This window comes from Tribolium castaneum, chromosome 2 (assembly GCF_031307605.1).
Source record: "Tribolium castaneum strain GA2 chromosome 2, icTriCast1.1, whole genome shotgun sequence".
NCBI lineage: Eukaryota > Metazoa > Arthropoda > Insecta > Coleoptera > Tenebrionidae > Tribolium > Tribolium castaneum.
Genome location: NC_087395.1, coordinates 19,572,065 through 19,593,045, shown reverse-complemented (window position 1 = coordinate 19,593,045; position 20,981 = coordinate 19,572,065). Strand labels below are relative to the sequence as shown.

The following is a 20,981-nucleotide window of genomic DNA, read 5'->3' as shown; positions in this document are numbered from 1 at the left end:
GTTGGTACGTGATGCTGAAGTGACATTTCCCATTTCCAGCTGCATCGTTGTTGCAAAACGATGAAGTTGTAAGATGATGGGCGATCAGTTTCGTAAAGTGGAACAATATTCGCCCAAATCTTCGCCTAGAGGGGCTCGTTCCCCTGTCGTTTCACGTCAGGATTCGTCAGGAACATTAAAAACGACAATTTTGTTAGGAAAGAACCCTTCAATTGTCCCTAGTGGACCTTTCTATTTGATGAAAGAGCCTCCAGGTAAGCAAGACAAGGCTTGAAGTCGTTTAAATCACGCGGACGGTGGTTGTAGGAGAGTCGGAACTAACAGGAGCGACGAATTTGATGGCCTATTATGGCCTTGAGCACTCTTACAGCAAATTCAGTGGGAAAAAACTCAAGGAACAGTTATCTTCGTTTTTGCCAACTTTGCCTGGCGTTATTGACTCTCCTGGACAGCATGATAACAGTTCGCTAAGATCAGTGATTGAGAAGCCTCCAATTGGGGGCAAGGAGTTGTTACCATTGACTAGCATCCAACTGGATGGGTTTAGACTACACCCTGGGGCGGTAAGCTTGATAATTTCCCTTTAATGTGTTTTGTTGAGTATTGGATTTTAGCTCCCTGAACAATACCGCTACGCAAATGCGGCGCCTATGAAAAAGCATAAAAATAAACACAAAAAACACAAACACAAAGATGGGGGGCTTCCAAGTCAGGAGACTACCATTACCGATGCTGGAAGTGATACACACGAGAAGAAGCATAAAAAACAGAAACGACACGACGAAGATAAAGAACGGAAGAAGAGGAAAAAGGAAAAGAAGAGAAAAAAGCAGAAACACAGTCCTGAACACAGTGGGGGCCTAACGCCCAGCCAACACTCAAATTCGTGAAGATCTTTGGATTGTGAATAATTCCAACTTACCCTAGGTTTAAGATCTATTATTATTTATTGTTTATTATTTTTGAAAATAAACAGACTGTTATTTTTATTAAGTTTTTACTGGTCGTTTTAGCAAAGCTAGCACCACTAGATTAATTAAATTCATGATTATCAAAAAATAATAAATTTGAGGGCCTACAAATGCCCTTAGGCCGACCCTGAACTCTGATAAGGTTTTCAGTGCTGCCACAACAAGTTCTCCAGCTGTGTTTCATACAAACTTATTATTACAATTTATATCCATCACAAATGTTGTTTTTAAGTACCTCGACGGTATTCAAGTGGAACTGAGAATATAAAACAAGGTTGTTTGTGGAAAATTTAATATTTTGGCGTGCTTTATTTAGTGTGTTTTTTTGGTGGGGTTGGCAGGGCTGTTAGCGCCGACCAATCACAAGCCCCCAATCCGTAGCGTCTTTTCCCTCGCATCCATTTTCCTCCTGTTTGTTCGATTATCCCAACGGTAGAAGATGGGCGATCGTAAGTATCCCGATTTTTAAAAAATCTCGCTCATCCCTGTACGAAATCACCTCGTGTATTCAAATTTCGACTACTTAACACATTACGAAGTTGTGGTAGTTCGCATTTTTCACGTCGGCTTGCTCTAATTTCATTATTATCGATTTTTCGTTATTTGGGTAATTTATGTACAAACCACTTTTGCAGGATCGTACGCCGACTATTCCCAACCGCCCCCCAGTACTGCGTATCCCAATACGTACGGGGCACCGCCGACCGGCGGTTTCAACCCCCCGGGCGGGGGAGGTGGAGGTGCCGGCGGCGGCGGCGGATCTTGGAATCAAGGACGCTCGTCTGGCGGCGGCTATGGCGGCGGTCAAGGTAAGAAACAGTGATGTGGGGCGACATAGGCATGGTTTGAGTTTGTTTAATAAACTTGAAACCTCCTACTATGTCGCAGAATAATTAGGGAATTGATAGTCCCTTCTTATCTTGATATGAGAAGGGGTAGACATTCGCCTATACATTACTTTTGAAAGAATTGTTTTGTTTTTTTGCTATACTACCGTCAATTGTTCCAGGTGGCGGCGGCGGTTATAACCAAGGAGGTGGTTACAACTCTGGCGGAGGCGGTGGCTACGGCAATAGTGGCGGTTATGGCGGCGGCGGTGGTGGCGGCTATGGAGGTACATTCATAGTTTTGTGTGTTGTTTGTAATTAATTATTTTTGGTTTAGGAGGCCGAGACCGTGGCGATTTTGACAAAAGGCCTCTAGATCGACGTGATTCTTATGGGTAAGTTATCGGTTTTTGTTCTTTTACTTTGTTGGTATTACACTTTGGATGGGAGGTAGTAAAATGATAAAAAATGAATGAATGGGTATTTATTGTCAAAGAATCGTTGAAACTGTATTAATATCAGTTTGCTTACAGAGTTTAAATAGTGTAAGTATTTTGTTGTAATACACACGTCTGTGTTTGTTGTTGGTGGCCGAAAATGGCCGTTAAAACTTGAGTTAAATTATAACAGGTGGTTTTTCCTGAGGTATTTATTTTTGGTACGGTCCTTAAAGGTTGAGTTGGTTGTTACTACAATTAAATGGTTGTTATGTTATTGAGGTGTATAATAAAATCTTTGAGAGTTTAAAAATAAGGTAAACATCGTACATAGACGTGACAACAACTAGAAATAGGTGATCTTCGTGGATGAAGACAATGTGTATGCCAACAAAATGGTTGGTGAAGTGTGTGTTTTTCACCCCCCTCCATTCTCTCGACAACTACTGATGTTTTACTTCTGTTTTAGAGGCGGCAACAGGGGTGGTTATAACAAAGGTAAAAGCACTGAGTCACTGTGACCAGTGCATTTTTGTACACTTTTTAATTGGTATTTTTATTGGTTTTTGGAAGAGCTGCATTATTTTTATTTACGTTTTATAATTTCCCACACATTTTGATTATTTGGTGTTCCATTATTGGACTTGTTTCAAAACTTAGACCCGCGATTATAATGTGAATACTAAATAATCATACGTAAACAGCTCTTCCACTATTCACCTGCGAATGTTAGGGTGCGTTGCTATAATTGACAAGTTGTTTATCTTCGAAAAGTGTTGCAACATTTCATTGTTTCCTCTTTGCTGATTAGGTAACTTCTTTCGTATTTGCAATTTTTTGTACATTTATACAAAAATATAAAGCATTGGAGTAACTTACAAAATCATTACAGAAAATGTTTATTAGAAAATCTTTGGGTTTCGATTGGTCAAGTTTTTATAAAGAATTTTAAACGTCAGTTGCGATTCTAATATTTCTTATTATTATTATTATTATTATTTTTTTATTAGATATGGTTGTTAACATTGATACTTTATTATTTTCTTTTTCGCAAATTTTAAAAATTTGAGTAATTAATGTTTTGTCAGTAACCTTTAGATGTTCTCAAAGAAAATCTTTGGTCCATTTGATTAAATCTAGTTTTTGGATTAGTTTTATAGGTGGTTTTAAGATTTATATTTAGTATCTCCTTCTATTTTCATTGGCGTTTGAAAAAGAAAGGTCTTATTGAGTACATTGTTTTTTATTGATAGAGTAAAGGTAAAAGAATACATAATAGTATTTTTCTCGTGTACAGGGTGATTCAAAAGTCTCCGACTATATATCGTTTAGATGGTGATGAATACATCCAACTAAGCTAAAAGTTCCTATGACAAAAAAAATTGTGATCCTTTTTTTCTTCACTAGATATAGCTTTTTACAAAGTTATATCTTTGGGTTAAGATGAAGTAATCTTAAATCTCTCGAGAGATTTTATAAAATTAGATAATTATTGAAAAAATTCTCTACCTATAATACGTATAAAACATTTATAATTTACCAAATTTAAGAATGAATTCAACAATATGGGAAAGAAATGCGCAAGAATTAATACGGTTGCTAAGGAAAAAGAAATACTAAGAATTAATACGGTTGCAAAAAAAATTGATTATTATGCTTAACTGAACGTCTTTTATCACCCTGTAAGAGTTAATCCTTCATTTTTTAATCACCCTGTTATACATCGGGATTTCAAAAAGTTACGAATGGTTTTATGAGGTACTATGATTTTAATATATATATATTAAAGGTAAAAGGATAATAAAGTTTTTCCTTTTATATTCATTGGTATTAAATAAAAAGGTTCTATTGGGTATATTGTGATACGTATTTGACAAATTTCGATTGAGGAGTACTTTTAATGCTGTCCGTTTGAGCGCTAAGTGCATACTTTATTTTTTGTAGAAGGTTTTTTTCTTCATTGCGTGGTAAAATGGCATCAAAAACGCAATGGTCTTAAATTAAAAAATTGGTATTTATTTCAAGGTGCGTTATGGTCAAGTTTAAGGTTTATTCAGAGTGAGAGAGTAAGAGAAAAGGTATATAGTATTGTTTTTACACACCATAAGATGTGAAACAGTTTTTGAGAACTGAGTTAGTTGGCGCAACAATTAATTTTAGTAAAATTATTATTTTTCACCCTTGACATCATTTTCGTATTAATTTCCAGATAATGGCGGCGGCAGTAACTTGGTGGTTCAAGTCGACACGATTTTTGTGTCTGGAATGAATCCAAATCTCACCGAAGACGAAATTGCTCAACATTTTGGTTCGATTGGCGTGATTAAAGTAAGTATTTGACTAAACTCAGCGACCTGCACTCTGTGCTTGGATTCACTTTCTTGACCAAGTTCAATTTTGATGTGTCGCAATATTATGACAGATGCTATTCCTTGATTGCAAGAAATATTTGCAAACAAGTGTATTCAATCTGCTACAAAGAATTCCATTTTTGACAAATTTGAAATGATTATTTCGTTCCGATTAGATGGACAAGAAAACCCAGAAACGGAAGATTTGGTTGTATAAAGATAAACAGACCGGACTTTCAAAGGGTGAAGCCACTGTTACGTATGACGATTCCAATGCAGCTCAATCAGCAATTTCTTGGTTCGACGGGAAAGAATTCGGTGGTACTCAAATAAGGGTACAGTTGGCCACGAAAAAGGATAATTGGAGTGGCGGTGGCGGCCGCGGAGGTGGAAGAGGTGGCGGCCGCGGGGGCGGTTTTGGAGGAGGCCCAAGAGGCCGAGATGGAGGTACGTGAGTTTGCAATTTTTTTAAAAGAAATTAATACCCCTTCCGACCCAGATTTGTCTAAAATAGGCCAAAATCTGTTTTTATTTTAAGGGGCAGATTAATTCCCCATTAAACACACAGTAGCAGTTTGGTTGCTTCTGATGTATCCTGTCTAGGGAAACATTTTTTTTATTTGATTGGCAAACAATAATTGTTTGGTATAGGTTTCGGCGGTGGTGGTGGAGGCGGTAGCGGCGGCGGCGGTGGTGGCGGTGGCCGAGACCGCGAAAGCCGCGAAGGAGACTGGAAATGTCCAAACCCAGACTGTGGCAACACAAATTTTGCTTGGAGGAATCAGTGCAATAGATGCAGTGAAGATAAGCCGGAAGGTGCCGGTTCCGGGGGTGAAGATCGCAGAGGAGGCGGCGGCGGAGGCGGTAGAGACCGTGACCGTGGAAGAGATAGAAGAGGTGGTGGCGGCGGTTTCCGCGGTGGTGATCGAGGAGGTCGCGGATTTGGCGGTGGAAGAGGAGGCCGAGGCGGTTTCGGCGGCGGTCGAGGAGGAGGCGGAAGGTATTTGTGACAAAATTTGGTGTAGGAAAGATTTTAATTTTGATGTTTAGGGATCGTGGCGGCGGTCGCGATGGAGGACGTTCCAGGCCGTATTAGAAGATTTTTTCCAAATAGATTCATGAGTGTTTTATTTCCATTACAGTATCATATTCATTTCAGTTTTTATAAGGTGATCTATAAGATTTAAAGCTTTGTGTTTTCTAGTAATTACACAACACGAGAAGTTGAGTGGTCACGAGTATGGCATGTTTAGTGAATAATTATTTTATGTATAATACATTTTTAAGTACAAATTACTTTTTGTTATAGTATGACCTTTCCTAATTCCATTTTCCTGCAAAGTCAAAAAATAACTCATAAACAACTTTTTTCTTCAAAACTTCACAATAACGAATTTTTAATAAATGGTATCTGGCGATTAACTGTTTCAAGATTATAAAAACGCCAACGTCGCATTTTACCGAATTATTTCTTTAAATAAGATTCACAACATTGTAAAATGGTTATTGGGGATTAGATCTCTCATTGAAGGTATAAATTAACATTAGCTATTATTTTTTTGAAATGCATGAATAATTTATAACAGCTAATTTTGAGAGAAAATACGACGTTGGCGTTTTTATAATTTTGAAACGGCCAATACGCTGTCTAACAGTCGTGATCGCAATAGATTTTGATCAACAATAAAATAAGTATTTTTGGAACGGTTTCCTAGGAAATAATTTCCAGTGTTGGCACATCAACAAATTGTGATTTTTTTGAGAAATTTTATATTCAAGAAACTTAGTCTGATAGTAAATTTAAAAGTAATCATTCATCGTATTGTTAGGGAGCGATTATTTAGTGTGAAAGATAAAACATTAAAAAATAATGAGAACTGAAAAAGCTAAGAAAATAAGTTGGTAGCTCGATTTTTTAAAATATGACTAGGAATTTTTTTAAGATTTTTCCTGTAATGTACACAAGCTTTTCGACAACGTACCACTGAGTTGGTGTGCCAATTTTTGAGCATCCTGTAGTTTATTCCAAAGTTCACATTTGGTCCATTTTCTGGAAACATATTTAACGAAGAAATAAATTTAAACCTCGGTTAAAACATAGCAACGCCAATCAGATATGCACTACCGTAGCAACTAACTGAGAGATAAAATTTATCTGAAGTTTAATCGGGCCTAGAAGTTCTTACGGGTTTACGTGTGGGGATGAGCTTCTTCGCTGTGTTATTATGCTATGATGATTAAAAATTCAGTCAGAACTGTAAACAAATAGTATTAGGGTCTCTAATAATATTATACGCCAAAAAACTACATAATAACATTTACCATAGTTTTGCAAAAATTGTTCAAAATACCGAGCCACACGCAAACCGCCGAGAAGTGACCCTTAGCATTCAAGTTTCAATTATTGAAATTTTGTCAAATTCTAGTAAATCGCATTGTATTAAAAGATTCTAAAAACAAATTACTTCCACGACATGAGTGTCTCCTACTGCGAAAACTATATAAACGCCAACGTCGCATTTAAGCAAAAAATATATCAACCTCATGTGGTATTTATTTAAATTTCGCGCTATAGCGCGATATATTGCAGAGGATATATTTCAAAATTTACCACCAGAGAACGCGCCAATAGACTTTTTATTATTAAAGTCACTGTCATAGATTATAGACATTTATAGTCACTATCTAGTGGTTTTAATTATTTTACTCACAGGTGTTAGGTGTAAGTACTATTTCATTAATAGTACAACCAGATAGATAAGATAAGAAACTTATAATTTGTGTGTTTTATTATTAAATACGTAACTTTAATTTAGACAAATTACTGCGACTATTGTAAACATGGTGAAAATAATATAACATCGAAACATTTCTGTGTCGCAACACCGTAATTTTGGGGTGAAGTAGATTCTAAACATTTCAATTTCTGTATAAAGAGGAATCTGAGTTAGAACTGAACCCTATACGAATAAAATTAAAGCTAAAAGGCTTCTTTATTTAATACAGAAAAAACCCGAAAATTGTCCCTTACTATTTTGTCTAAAAGCCGTGCTGTTTCTTAGTCACCATTGTGGTGCAAACAGCGTGCTCTTGGTATTAACTTTTATACGAGTTATAACGGTCACAGGTTAGTCAGTTACACCACAGTGGTTGTTAAGAAAGTGAAATTATGTGATAATTTAATTATTATGTGATAATTAAAGACCTGATTTTTTTTAAAATCCCGTGGGACCCAAATTTTTATTCGTTTCGAATGGGATTATAGTATTTTTCTTAGGCACTAATTTGAAATTATAATTTGTTATAAAACGACAAATGGTGTGATTGTCCTAAAACAATGATTATTCTTTTCAATTTTTTATACACAAAATTATTATTTTTTTAATTCTTTTTAGACACGTATGTTAGCTGTTTTAAAACTATCGAAATGCGAATACCGCATTTTACCAAATTATTATTTTAAATAAAGATGTTAAAAATGTAAAATAGTTAGTTAGATCTCTCTTTGAAATTATAAATTGCGTTATCTGCCTATTAATTTTTATTTTTATGCTGAAGACGCACCTAAACCGATTTCGGCCAAATTTGCACCACGACTTTCTCGACCTCTAAATAACTAATCCCTCATCAATATCTCAACTCCCTATCAAGTAGTTTATAGGGATGAGGAACATCAAAACCATTGATTTGCATGTTTTGAAATTATAAATATATATATATATATATATATATATATATATATATATATATATATATATATATATATATATATATATATATATCAATGATTGATACCTATTTAGCCTGGACACCCCCAACATCCTCAAGCGCAGCAGTATAGGGTCTGAGAGGGCTTTGATTTAAACATAGCCTCCCTACCGTCACTCGAAAGGGTTGTAAAAACAACGTATTTTTATTTATTTTGGATGCAGAAGCTTTAATAAATACACGTAGTACTTACCTAAATGCAAAAAAATATTTTTTTGTTTGTTTTTATGAAATATTTTCTGTAGAATTTTCTTATGATTGTTATTAACTTATTCTTATTTAATAAAAGGACACTTTCTTCTAACTTGTTTGATATTTTGAGCATAAATTTTATCAACTAACAACTCTGACTCTTACCTACTTGATTAAGACAAAATGAACCACAAAGAGGACACCAACCTTATTTTACAAAGTTCAATTTAAATTAAAAAACCTCCGCAGTTAATCTTCTACAATAAGTCCATAACTCACGTCTGTACTAATCCGATTGTAAAAATCAATTAAAAAGGAATTATCTTTGTGTTGTGACCTGTACATAGATTTATAGCCACTTGAGAGCACTTAAATTTATAATTTATAGGCCAAATTTCTACTTATGTCAATATTTAAAGTCCAGATTGTCTTAAGTTGTCCAGTCTTTGTTAAAATTTGTTACCATGAAATTTACCTTATTTTTCTATTTTTGTACAATTTTTTTCATTCACTTGAATATCACACCTACACCTGGTAAGCGAAAATAAATTAATTTCAAACACCTGAATACTTTTTTCCAGCCTCTCAAACCCAAGATGATATTTCTAAATTACCATTTCTCAAAAGAATAGAAAAATTCTTAGATTCGCTATTATCCCAATTTCCTTTGGAAAGCTCAAAGGCCAAGAGTAGCAATTTTTTTTCACAACCTTTGGCACTACTTTACAGCCAGAAAAAGGAACCTCCCCAAGGCTTATCATCTTATTTTTTTTCACAATCTGATCCATCTAAACAAATGCAAGGCCGCTCATTGGGAAGTACCGCTTTTACGTGGCTTGTTCCCGGGGGGCGCGGTACGTAAAATAATCAGTTTAAACATTCCCATTAATAAATTCCTGAATATCAACAGCAATTTACGATTGCTACACAAAAGCGATACAAATCAAGGACATGATAACAGGTAAATTCACTGAAATTTGGGATAACTTATCGCAGATTCCCGGTAAATTGTTAGGAGCTCACGAGAAAAGGTCATTAAGCAGTGATCTGATCAAGATCTTACCTCAAATTTTTTAATGAACTGGACAAAGTCAGGGATTGAAGGACTGGCTTATTAAGTCTTGAATGAAGTACTTAAATATTTATTGTTGATAAATAAATTTGTTGCATTATGTTCTATTGTTCCTTAACCAATTTGTTCCTCCGAATTTTTCATTTGAAATCTCAACTATAAGTGCCCCAATAATCGATAAATCAAACATTTGATAACATTGTTAAGCATTTTACGGCTCCCATTTTGACTTACCGTTACAAAATAGATAAATCCATCTAATCTCTATTTATGCACTGCTTCGTCAGGTCCCAAAAATTGTAATTCATTGTTTTCACACACGCAGTGCTTTTAGTCCAATAATAAAATATTTGACCGATAAATCAAGAACTTATCTTAAGGTGAGACATTTTCGATTCGTCAAAGGTCGATTAAAAAATATTAAACCGACCCAATCGAGGCTGGAGATAACACTTGAATCATTATCTAACAAAGTTAAAGCATTCAAAACAAATCTACGTCTTAGTTCATGAAGCTTTGCTGGAAGAAGTGCCAATAAGATGCCGACGTAAGTAAATATTTAACTCCGAAAAGTTGTTCTAATTCCATTCATTGAAGAAACAATCAAGTGCAAGATTGTGGTACGCTCATTGTGCAAGTAGCTCAAGTCACTGCAGACGTCCTGATATTACTGTTCCAAGTTTTGTACGCGTTTATTTTAAGTATAGTGACTTTAGTAGTGCGGAAGCAGCCAAAGTCGGTTCGGGGCGAAATCGTTTTGGTAAGTCCAGAATTTTGGAAAATTTCCTAAAGCGTGAATTGAAGATAACAGGTGCTGGGCATGGCATTGGCAAAGAATTGGCCTTTTTGTACGCCTCGCAAGGTGCCACTGTTGTCATTTGGGACATTAACGAGAAAAATGGTACCCAAACCGTCAAAGAAATCGAACAGCTTGGTCACCCCAAAGCTCATTTCTTCCTGTAAGTGTTACATATTTTCCAAAAAACATAAAATAAAATTAACGGGATCAGGTGTGACGTTTCCAACCGCGAAAACGTCCTAACTGTGGCCAAAGACGTCCAACAAAAGGTGGGCGATGTCACGATTCTCATCAACAATGCTGGGATCATGCCAACACACCCTTTGCTAGAGCATTCTAAAGACGAAATCCAGAGGATCATGGACATCAACGTCATGGCGCACTTTTGGGTAATGTGATAAGGCGGGTCAAAGGCCAAGTGACGTAATTGCTGTATCATCAAGACAAGAGATCTTGACTTGAGGCGCTATTTTTTTCTTGTCTTGGATCTTAATTCTTCTTGAACTGCCGATTTTTTTTAATGACAAGAATCTTAATATTTCTTGGTTTTGTTGAAATCGGAAAATTATTACAAATTTCTGGTACTTCCTTATCATGTCTGGTCTAGAATAGGAGCGGATCTAAAAATAATTTAGGGGGGGGGGTTTCAAAAATTTTTACATTATTTTAAGAGATTAAGCTATTGAGTGAAGCTTTTTTTAACTAAAAAATTCATGGTGCAATGCAAATTTCTATTTTTTTAAATAAAACACCAGCTTATATTTTCTGCATTTTTTGACATTCAGAATGAGTTTTAAGTAACGCATATCGGCATATAAAATTCAAATTATTATTAATATAATTAATATTTTTCAAAATAAACAAAACGACAATCGCCCTTTATAAAATATGGCAAAACTTCAAAGATATTTTTTTTTATTTTTTATTTTTATTTTATTTTTTATTTAACAAATTTGCTTCTATTACTTTATTTTCATTTTTACAATTTTTTTAAATTTATTATTTAATTTTTTTTGTATATATCAAGATACTATATCTACTATCAAAAACACTAAGCACAAATATCGGTTGCCATCACGGCAGTGTTGTTAAAAATACATTTTTAGAAGTATTGAAATACAAATACAAATATTTTTTTGGCAAAGTAATTAAATGTAATTCAAATACAATTTTTGAAAATGTATTTAATTCCAAATACAATTACATTAGTAATGTATTTAAGTATTTAAATACTTAGTGGGGATTATAAATTTAAGGATAGGAAAGAAAAAAAACTCTGATTAATTGCTTTGCAGATAAATTATGAATAAGTTTTTCATCACTGCGATTCTAAATTGAAATTTAACAAATATTGTTAGGTATGTTCATTTCTTATAAGAAAAAAATAAAAAATTAAATAAATAGGATAATTAAATACTTACTCTGGCGTAAGTCAGAAAGTTCGATGTGGCTTTCGGTGATCCACTATAAGTTTTATTAGCACCGACACATAATAAACATTTTGCTGTAATTTTATTTTCTGAAGAAGATATAACTTCGAAAATATCGTTTGTTAAAATGGCGGGCAGTTTAACACTTTCTATAATTCGCTTGTGTTCACAACTCGAGAGTTAAGACGAACTGAAATTTGTTTTTCATAGTTTGTATTACAAATATTTTTTCTCAGAAATAGATCTTTAGATAATGCAGTGAAAGTCCTCGGTCCCGACAATTCGGATCATCTGTCTACCTGCCTCGGCTTAGGATAAGTGGTATCGGTACTCACTCTATACCGCACTGCAAATTCTCCGTAACCCATAAAAGTATTTAAATTTAATTACAAATATTTAAAATTTCGGGGACAATTGTAATTAAATTACATTTGAATTACAAAAAAATAAATGTATTTAATTACGTATTTAAATACAGCCAGCTCATGTATTTCAAATACATTTGTAAATACATGTACTTAAATACTTAACAACACTGCATCTCGGTTGCCATTTAAAAAAATTGAAAATAGCGGCATTATTTAGAAACCATCAGAGACATTATAAATGAACCTAGCATTTACAAAAATAAAATCGACCTTAGATTTATTTTGAAAATGAGCCACAACAGAATTTATATTATTTATTAAAAAATTAAAATAGATGTTCAGGGGGTGACCCTGGCTCTCTGGATCCGCCCTTGGTTTGGAAGACAAAACAATTTTATTTCTGCATTCACTTTTCTACCAACTTATCTGCATTTAGTATTGTAGTATTAGGTAATTTTTTAGATAATATGTAAAAATTGACAGATTCGTTATCGCCAAAAAAAACGAGTTAATAATGTGGGTAAGATAATTTACAAAATCCAACTGTGTTGCATCAATTGTTGGCATAAATTGTATATCCGTATATGCTGAGTGTGGAAAAACTAAAAAACTGGAAAACAGTGGCAATTAGTGAATGTGTAAGAATTTATAAAAACGTCTTTTATAAACGAATAATGCAGTAATCGAGGTAGAAATAGAAGATCTATTTCGAGATTTGCAAAAACAATTATGACGACTAAGAGAATGAATATAATTTGAATCTAAAATGCTTTGTTTAAGAAAAATTGAACTGATGATAAAAATAGTATTTGGAGAAAACAAAATTAATGAGTAGATACTATGAGAGTAAATGTGCCGACGAAAATGAAGATAAACAGTTAATATCAGTTCAAATAATAAATTGCCAAAAATTAAATTTTATTCGCTAAATAAAAGTTAATTGCGATTAATTACCAAATTTAATTTTTAGCATTAAATGATATGATTAAAACCACAACCAGAAATTTTCAAAATGAACAGAATAGAACTTTATTCATAAAAAAAACAAATGGCATAGAAAATAGAAAATAAAATGGAACATAAAAACGTATTATACTTAAAAAACACAGTAACAATTACAAATATAAAAAGTAACTAAAATAAATTTAAACAATATATCACAACACATTAGTTAATTCTAGGTAAAACTCATTCAGGGTATAAAAGCATTTACTTAACAAATACAACTTTAAACTCTGTTTAATTTTTGTTCAAGCAGTACAAGTTACTAGACTTTGGAAGATGGTTAAAAATTTTAATAAATTCATTTTTTGTGCTAAATGATGTTTATTTCGGGGTTTATTCTTCTTACGTAGAAATGTATTTTCTAAAAAAAAACAGATTTTTTTAAATTATTATTGCACATTCGAGAATGTATAATGATGTCACCAGTTAAGATGTATTTTTTTAAATAATGGCCTACAAGATGTTTGCGAGTGTACTTCGAACATTGTTCTTAAACATCTCTTTTGTAACATCATAACCCTGCTATAACAGAATTTACGTAAGCATGATATGCATTTATAAGAGTTTGGATGTTAATATTGTTTCTTAAAACTCGTAATTGATAGCATAGAGAGCTTAATTTAGTCAAAAAAATTTCAATATATGCCAATATTGTGTCGCTAGCATTTTTGACATTATCATTTATTGTGTTTGTATAAAGTACCTATATTGTTTAGAGTGTGTGCATATGTCGAGATTTTTTGATAAGAAATCTTGATTCTTGATCATTGGCTTATATGCATAAAAAATGAGTTTTTACTTTGAGTAGAGGTATTGTTAGTATTTACATAATTTTGTATGCATAATATTTTACTTTTCAAGTAATCAAGTATATACTGAGTGATTTTTTAATAGAATACTGATTTTTTTAGTTATAATGTGGCCGTACAACAGGTTTCCTGATTTTAATTTGAGTACAATCGAGAGCACAGGGAAAATTGTATCATAATAGAGGTATTGCTTCCTTTACTTCTTCATATCTTGAAGGAAATTTAATTCACTGATTAGGTGTTTTCTCATAAATTTTCCTACTCACATAGTCAACTGTTCTGCAGACAGTACTTTGATGACCACCACTGTCTGTCTTCTCCTACTTCGATCTGGAAACCTTTATCGCCCATTCAGCGCAAATAAATTTCCATTCTCTGTTTGGAAAATGTGCTCCGTTTTTTTTCCTTAGTGTTACCCAAAAATGTTTCAGATAAATATTCATCATTAATTTTCCATTAATTGCGAGAATTGAAAAAGATAGATTTTTGAAGTGTTTACTAATATATTATAACATAATGTAACTGCTAATTTTTATGATACAATAATTATTGACAGTAAAGAAAAAAATTGAGTGTAAAAGCAGTTACTTATTATTTTTATGCATATGAGCTCTTGTTTTGATTCTCGACAAGAAGAGAACGTTTCTTGATTTTCGTGAAACACTAGACGTAATGCTTTCGTAGACGCTCGAGGCTTTCCTCCCTGTGATGAAAAAACACAATTACGGACACATTGTCTCCCTTTCGTCAACAGCAGGAATATTCGGGATACCGAACTTGGTGCCTTATTGTTGCTCGAAATACGCTGTTCGAGGCTTGATGGAAGCCCTCTACCAGGAGTGCAGAGCAGACAAAAAGAACGAAATCAAGTTCACTTCGATTTACCCCTACATGGTTGATACAGGGTTGTGCAAAAAACCCATCATCAAGTTCCAAAACTTGATGCCTTTGGTGAATCCCAAAGAAGCAGCGGCTGAAATTATGGACGCACAAAGGAGGGATTTGAACGAAATTACAATTCCGAGATACATTTTCTACGCCCATAACTTGTGCCGGTATTTGGACTTTGATTTCGAAATTTTCCGAAAATAATTTCGTTTTTTTAGGATGCTTCCCCTCAAGGCTCAGTTGTTCATTTTCGACTTTGTTGGAGTTGGATTGGAGTCAGACTTGTCGTAAACTTGTTATGTTTTTTTATTGTTTTGTTAGTATAGAAGTGTAGATAATGACCAGTGATAATAAAATTATTATTAATAGATAGTGCTTCTCATTGAAAAACATCGAAAATGTTGTCTCGGCAGTAATGCCGGTGTTTCTTCTAACGTTATTGTTATCACTTATCAGTCGTCTACTGGCCGCCACTAGTTTATGAATCTCAATAAAATCCGAGATAATTTTTTGTGATTAGTTCCGTGTGTTCACATGTGCCATGTCTTCGAGTTCGAATAACAACACGAAAATTAAGTATGTAGCTCCGGTAATCGTGATTGTGTCTCACTTATCTAGTTGTGATTTTGTAGAAGTAAACAGTTTGAAAAGGTCTTTAAAATACGCAATTCTCCATTGACGGACCGCTTTGAAAACAGTGAAGATATCAAAACAATTTATAATTTGTTCGCTATAATTCTTATCAGCTTGTTGACCAACACTGTAATACATGATTACTCTAAGACCGGCCAGTACGTCCTTCAGATAATTTCCTCAATTTGGTTTAATTTCCGGTTGTGTTCTAGGTTACATTTCGGGTTGAGGCTCATTGTGAGAGGATTTAATAAATTTGGCTGGGTTGTGGTCATTTGGGCTATTTTCAATATTTTGGCCTTCGTGCTATACAGCGTGTTCAAGTTCTGGGCCAAAATTTATCTACTTTTACAACCAAAAAGTACGTACCTACCTAATACAGGTGTCTCCAAACTGACGCCTGTGCTTTGGGAATTTGATTCAAGATGCTAATATAAATCGTAAGTTAAGAGTAAAAAATTTGTTATCGAGTTATTAATAAAAATGTAAATAATTATGCTGTCTTTTCAATTATTGGTGTAACATAATTCATTAGCTGATGTTAGTTGTAACATATTTTAATAAAATTCAATGTTTACATTTTAGGTTTTAGTTTCTTATCAATAACTTGATAACGAAGTCCATTCAGATAATTTTCTACTCTTAAATTTCGATTTGTTTTAGTCTCCTGAAACAAATCCTAAAAGCACGGGCGTCAATTTTGAGACAGCCTGTGTACCGAAACTACCGAAAGACATTACAAATCTGAAGCAAATTGTTTATTTTTCTAAACAGTTTGGTAAAACATTTTCAAAATTTAGCATTAAAGGTATTTAATATGTGTTTTAATTTTATTATTGCTACAATATACAATGTATTCCAGGACCAGGTAATATTTATCTGAATGTATTTTTTAAAGTGCGGGTTTTTCGAATATGAGTCGAATTGTATAAAAAAAACTAAAATTGTTACAATTTTCTAATAATTAAACAAATAGTACTTTATTTTTCTGTAAAAAATAAAGCAGGTAAAAAACTATTTTTTATGTATCTTAAAAACCAGTAATCCGTAATCCGTAAAAACTAATAATCAGTAATAAAATCAAACAGAAATCAGTGTTTATTTGGTATTAAATACTTATTTATATTTTTCTCCAGGCAAATTTGGCGCCAGTCTTCAAAATTAATTAAATATCAATTAAACATTGAAACAAAAGACACAACACATCGTTGTTTGTTTTAGAATGACATTTAAAACCATAAAATTTCGATTAATTAATATTTTTAATTAATTATAATTAATATAAAGAATTTTAGGAAAATACTGAAAAACTCCTCATACATATAGAAAAATATGAAGTAGTATTTAAAAGCAAAGGCTCATTTCTGTGTAACTGTTAATTTTTGAGTCATACTTGTAATTTTTTTTTATTTGATGGGTTGTCATGGTCTAATACCTGTAACCTGAACGTGGAATTATAATTTTAACTAACGCAGATTACACTAGTTTACAATGGTAGAATAATTAACCATATGTCTGATATTGAAGCCAAAATAGTTATTAATTTATTAATAATACGAGTGCGTAAACACAAATTTAAAGTCCTAGGACTGCCGTTACGCAACGAGCGTATGCGAGTTGCATACACCTAGACACCTGAGAACTTTAAGCGTTTTTGCATAAGTGCTATTCAAATTTTTTTTTATGGGAACATTTTAATTTAAAACACCTTGCTATGGAAAGCGTGTTTTAACAACGTGTGATAACACGGTGCTATCGGAAACGTGTTTTAAAATAGTGTTTGTAATCAAGAATTCAAATATTAAAAAGAAGGCTTAAAATTTACCAATAAAAAAAAATTAGGACATCAAACTTTTTAAATATGGTAATTTACATTCACCTGATGATATTTTAAAGCAAATAAAATATTTAACAATAAAAAGAATTAATTCAAAACTTTTGTAAAATTAAAAGTGATATAGATTGTTTCTTTTTTTGCCCTGATTTGTGTCAGTTTCTCTTATTGTAACCAGCTAACTATTTTTATCCCAAAAACTTATACCTCTTTTCATTAGACTAAAACGTTTACCATTTGTTCGAGGTTTTATAAGGATAATTTTTCCACAAACAAAACAAAAGTTGTTCGGGCTTAATCTACATTCACTTGACGATATTTTAAAAAGAAGAAAAGTAAAATAAAAACATAATTTGTTTTTAATAAATTCTCGGATTACTTTGATCTTTGATCACAAATTAAAATGATCAAAATTGATACTCAGATTTGCTACTCGTAATAAAAAGTTTCCATGATTAATTGTTATAGTCCTGTGTATACAAAGTTTAGAAATGTCACATCACACTACACTTTTAAAAATTATCCAATTCGTTTTAATTTTTTGGTATATCTCACTTATTTTAGCCCAAAAATTCTGGAACCGAATATGGATCACAATCCTGACTTTATACTACATCCTTTCGCTCTACTCCGTGCAAAAAGTGGTCAGTTTAATGGATTTTGCGCCCGGATCTGCTGCCGTTTTATTCCTCGAAGAAGTAAATAAATTCCGGTTGAAACAACACAAGTGAATTTTCTAATTCAAGGTCCGACTTTTAATGAAACAACATGCTTTCATCCGTACAAACGCCCCCAAAATCAGCGAATACAAGCCCCACAGCGACACTAAACTAACCCTCCCTACGTTCAAAAAATTCATTTACTTCCTTTTCGCCCCTACATTTGTCTACAGGGATGAATACCCCCGGACCCGCACAATACGTTGGCGTTTCGTTTTTTACAATTTAGGGGAAGTTTTGAGCATAATTTGGCTGTTAAGCCTCGTTGTAGAGCGATTCCTTGTACCCCCATTCGAGGACATTTGCATCAGGAAATACACTTTAAGCGAGATTCTAATTCCAGTGGTGGCAAACTCGTTCCCCGGAATTCTATTCATGTTGTGTGGCTTTTACTCGGTTTTGCACTCGTTTCAAAATGCTTTCGCTGAAATGCTCACATTCGGGGACCGATTATTTTACAAGGTATCAACATTTGAAAAAAAATATAGTGTGTCCAGCGACTTGGAAAAGTCCATTATGACCTTTCGATAATTGAAAAGTACTTTTGTATACAAGTCATATAGATACCAACTCCCTATATTACCTAAAATTATTTTCGAACATACTACAGAGTGTTTCAGAAATGAACTACAATAAAAGCTAATGTTTTTTAAATGGAACACCCTAAATTTTTAGTACATAATAATTCTAAAAAAATATTATTATTAAATTATTACAATAATTTAATAAAACGGTAGCTTTTAATATTGATGATTTTGATCTAAACTTGTATTCGTCGATTTGGCTTAAATTTTGAAATAATTTGATTGTTATGATGAAACCAAACTTTTTTAAAGTATGTCGAAACAACTCGTGTATGTTGAAAAAAAAACGTTCAGTAAAACTTTTAAACCTGCAGTGCACAGGTGAGGCCTGTCAGGCCTAGTCAGGCCCACACTATGCAATAATTAACATAACTTTTTTATTTATTTACACACCACCGAGTTAGTGCGTCGGTTTTTGATCACCCGGTATATTTATTTTTAGTTGTTTTAATTGCTTTTTAGTTTCCATTTATATAAAATTTATGTTATTAGTCGAATTTCCGAATTTATTAAATGATTAAATGATTAAATGACCACAAGTTACTAATTTGGTTACTAATTTGTTATTTTTTTTAACAGATATCTGTTTATGCTCCTAAGATTTGATGTTTCCGCCAACTAGATTTAAAAAAATTGGTCTGAAGTTCAAAAAACTTAAACTTTAAATTTAACATTGAAGAGCCATATCTCGTGAAAAAAGCTCAAACATTTTTTTCCAATAAAATTTTAGTTATTTCGTTGTGATAAATGACGAATAATGGTAAAATTAAAGTTATTATTAGCTGAAAATGATAGATATTGTACTGTTTGACTACTGAAAGTATAGTTATTTTGTTATTATTTTTTTATGTTTAAAGTTAAATATGTTTTAAGTATCAGAAGAGACAACATTTAAGTGTTAAGGTTTCTAGAGAGACAATTTAAATAGGGTGTCCATTTAAGATTTTTAAGTAGGTAATTTAACTTGCAACAAACTTCTTTAATTTTGTATCTTCTTGATTGCAGTGAGCAAAAACATACAAGTCCTAAAAGTTTGAACTTTCTTTTGTAGTGGTGAATATCCTACCTTTCTACGATTCTTAGTTTTTGTGTAATATTTTTTTAAAGCTAGATCGACCAAAAATATTTAAGCTTAAAAACATCAAAAATGCAAAAAATATAGGGTGTTCCATTTAAAAAAACACAAATTTGTATTGTATAGATAATTCCGGAAACAGCCCTGTATGCCTGAAAATAATTTTTGGTAAGTCAGTAGTAAAAAGATTAATTTTCTAATATTTAAAAATTAATAGTGGACTTTTTCAAATCGATGGGACACTCTTTATAAGTTCTATATAAAAATTTTAATGTTTTATGTTGCAGGAGTGGTGGACCTCACGTTCGCTTTCGGAATACTACCGGACATGGAACGTAGTAGTGCACGATTGGTTATTTATTTACATCTACAAAGACGTTTACGAAATGGTGATTCCCAAGAACAAAATGGCGGGAAAATTGGCCGTTTTCCTAATTTCAGCACTGATGCATGAATGGATTTTGACAAACGTTTTGAAATTATTCCTCCCAATCCAATTCATACAATTTTTCATCGCGGGGGCCGTCCTAGCCCTATTCAATATTCTAGACTTATCAGTCGGCAATTTATTAGTCTGGTATTTGATGGTTTTTGGGTCGGGAATGCAGGTTAATTTGTACACACTTGAATTTTTCGCACGCACAAACTGTCCTTTGGACACAAACGCGACGATTGATTTCTTCAAACCTAGATTTATCACGTGTGGTTGTGTGGAGTAGTTACAATAAACGCTTATTTTATTAAAACACCGTTTCATTATCTTGTATATAGGCAACCAACAATACTCGCGTTGCGCTTTTTCGCGGTGAAAATCCAAGCGTCACCGTTGCGCACCTCTGTCTCCTTCTGTAACCCTGATAGCGGAGAGCGTTTTGAAAGTCCGTTTGACGACGTTGTCGTGATATCGAGCGTGTATGATGGGGGGCCGAATTGTGACGATTCGATTTTTCCTCCTTTTTTAAATTTTCTCTTTCTAGAGTGACCGTTGGGGTCATTCAAATGGTCAATGTAAATAGAAACGGTGCTCTCACTCAAACACATACGATTTCAGGCGATAGCCTGTGTCCGGTCTCGATTAAATTCCCTCACAGCTATTTCAAATAAAACGTGTTTACGGCGAGAAACGAAGGGGGAAGGAAATTCGGGCTGCGCCACAAGGGTGAAAAAGACGTTAGTCAAACAGAAAGGGAATTAGATAAAACAAAAAAAAAGGTGTGAC

General features: G+C 33.2%; 4 protein-coding genes, 1 long non-coding RNA gene and 1 other non-coding gene across 6 annotated transcripts; 5 read left to right on the top strand and 1 right to left on the bottom strand.

Moving 5' to 3' along the window:
• MED19 (Mediator complex subunit 19) lies at positions 1-989 on the top strand. The gene is made up of 3 exons (XM_965309.4): positions 1-254; positions 307-563; positions 615-989. Exons 1-3 carry the CDS (start codon positions 74-76, stop codon positions 888-890), a joined length of 714 nt encoding a protein of 237 aa, XP_970402.1. The 5' UTR covers positions 1-73; the 3' UTR covers positions 891-989.
• A 304-nt stretch (positions 990-1,293) lies between these two features.
• On the top strand, positions 1,294-5,882 carry LOC658894 (RNA-binding protein cabeza). Its single transcript, XM_008199677.3, has 9 exons — positions 1,294-1,420; positions 1,607-1,780; positions 1,981-2,085; positions 2,136-2,193; positions 2,705-2,733; positions 4,445-4,563; positions 4,763-5,033; positions 5,238-5,586; positions 5,637-5,882. Exons 1-9 carry the CDS (start codon positions 1,411-1,413, stop codon positions 5,680-5,682), a joined length of 1,161 nt encoding a protein of 386 aa, XP_008197899.1. The 5' UTR covers positions 1,294-1,410; the 3' UTR covers positions 5,683-5,882.
• Positions 1,790-1,868, top strand: Mir3864 (microRNA mir-3864). Its single transcript, NR_038714.1, has one exon. It is a non-coding gene; the product is annotated as a microRNA mir-3864 (primary transcript).
• Positions 5,652-7,149, bottom strand: LOC107398665 (uncharacterized). The gene is made up of 2 exons (XR_001575461.2): positions 6,569-7,149; positions 5,652-5,920 (listed from the first exon to the last, which is right to left on the bottom strand). It is a non-coding gene; the product is annotated as an uncharacterized LOC107398665 (long non-coding RNA).
• Positions 7,150-9,937: 2,788 nt separating this feature from the next.
• LOC658820 (epidermal retinol dehydrogenase 2) lies at positions 9,938-15,285 on the top strand. Its single transcript, XM_965177.5, has 6 exons — positions 9,938-10,165; positions 10,216-10,378; positions 10,423-10,577; positions 10,629-10,806; positions 14,714-15,084; positions 15,136-15,285. The coding sequence occupies exons 1-6, from the start codon at positions 10,158-10,160 to the stop codon at positions 15,206-15,208; spliced, it is 948 nt and encodes a 315-aa protein (XP_970270.1). The 5' UTR covers positions 9,938-10,157; the 3' UTR covers positions 15,209-15,285.
• Positions 15,286-15,325: 40 nt separating this feature from the next.
• On the top strand, positions 15,326-20,508 carry LOC658748 (sterol O-acyltransferase 1). Its single transcript, XM_965110.4, has 6 exons — positions 15,326-15,493; positions 15,550-15,708; positions 15,763-15,911; positions 17,949-18,082; positions 18,131-18,565; positions 20,050-20,508. Exons 1-6 carry the CDS (start codon positions 15,459-15,461, stop codon positions 20,479-20,481), a joined length of 1,344 nt encoding a protein of 447 aa, XP_970203.1. The 5' UTR covers positions 15,326-15,458; the 3' UTR covers positions 20,482-20,508.
• Positions 20,509-20,981: the final 473 nt, after the last annotated feature.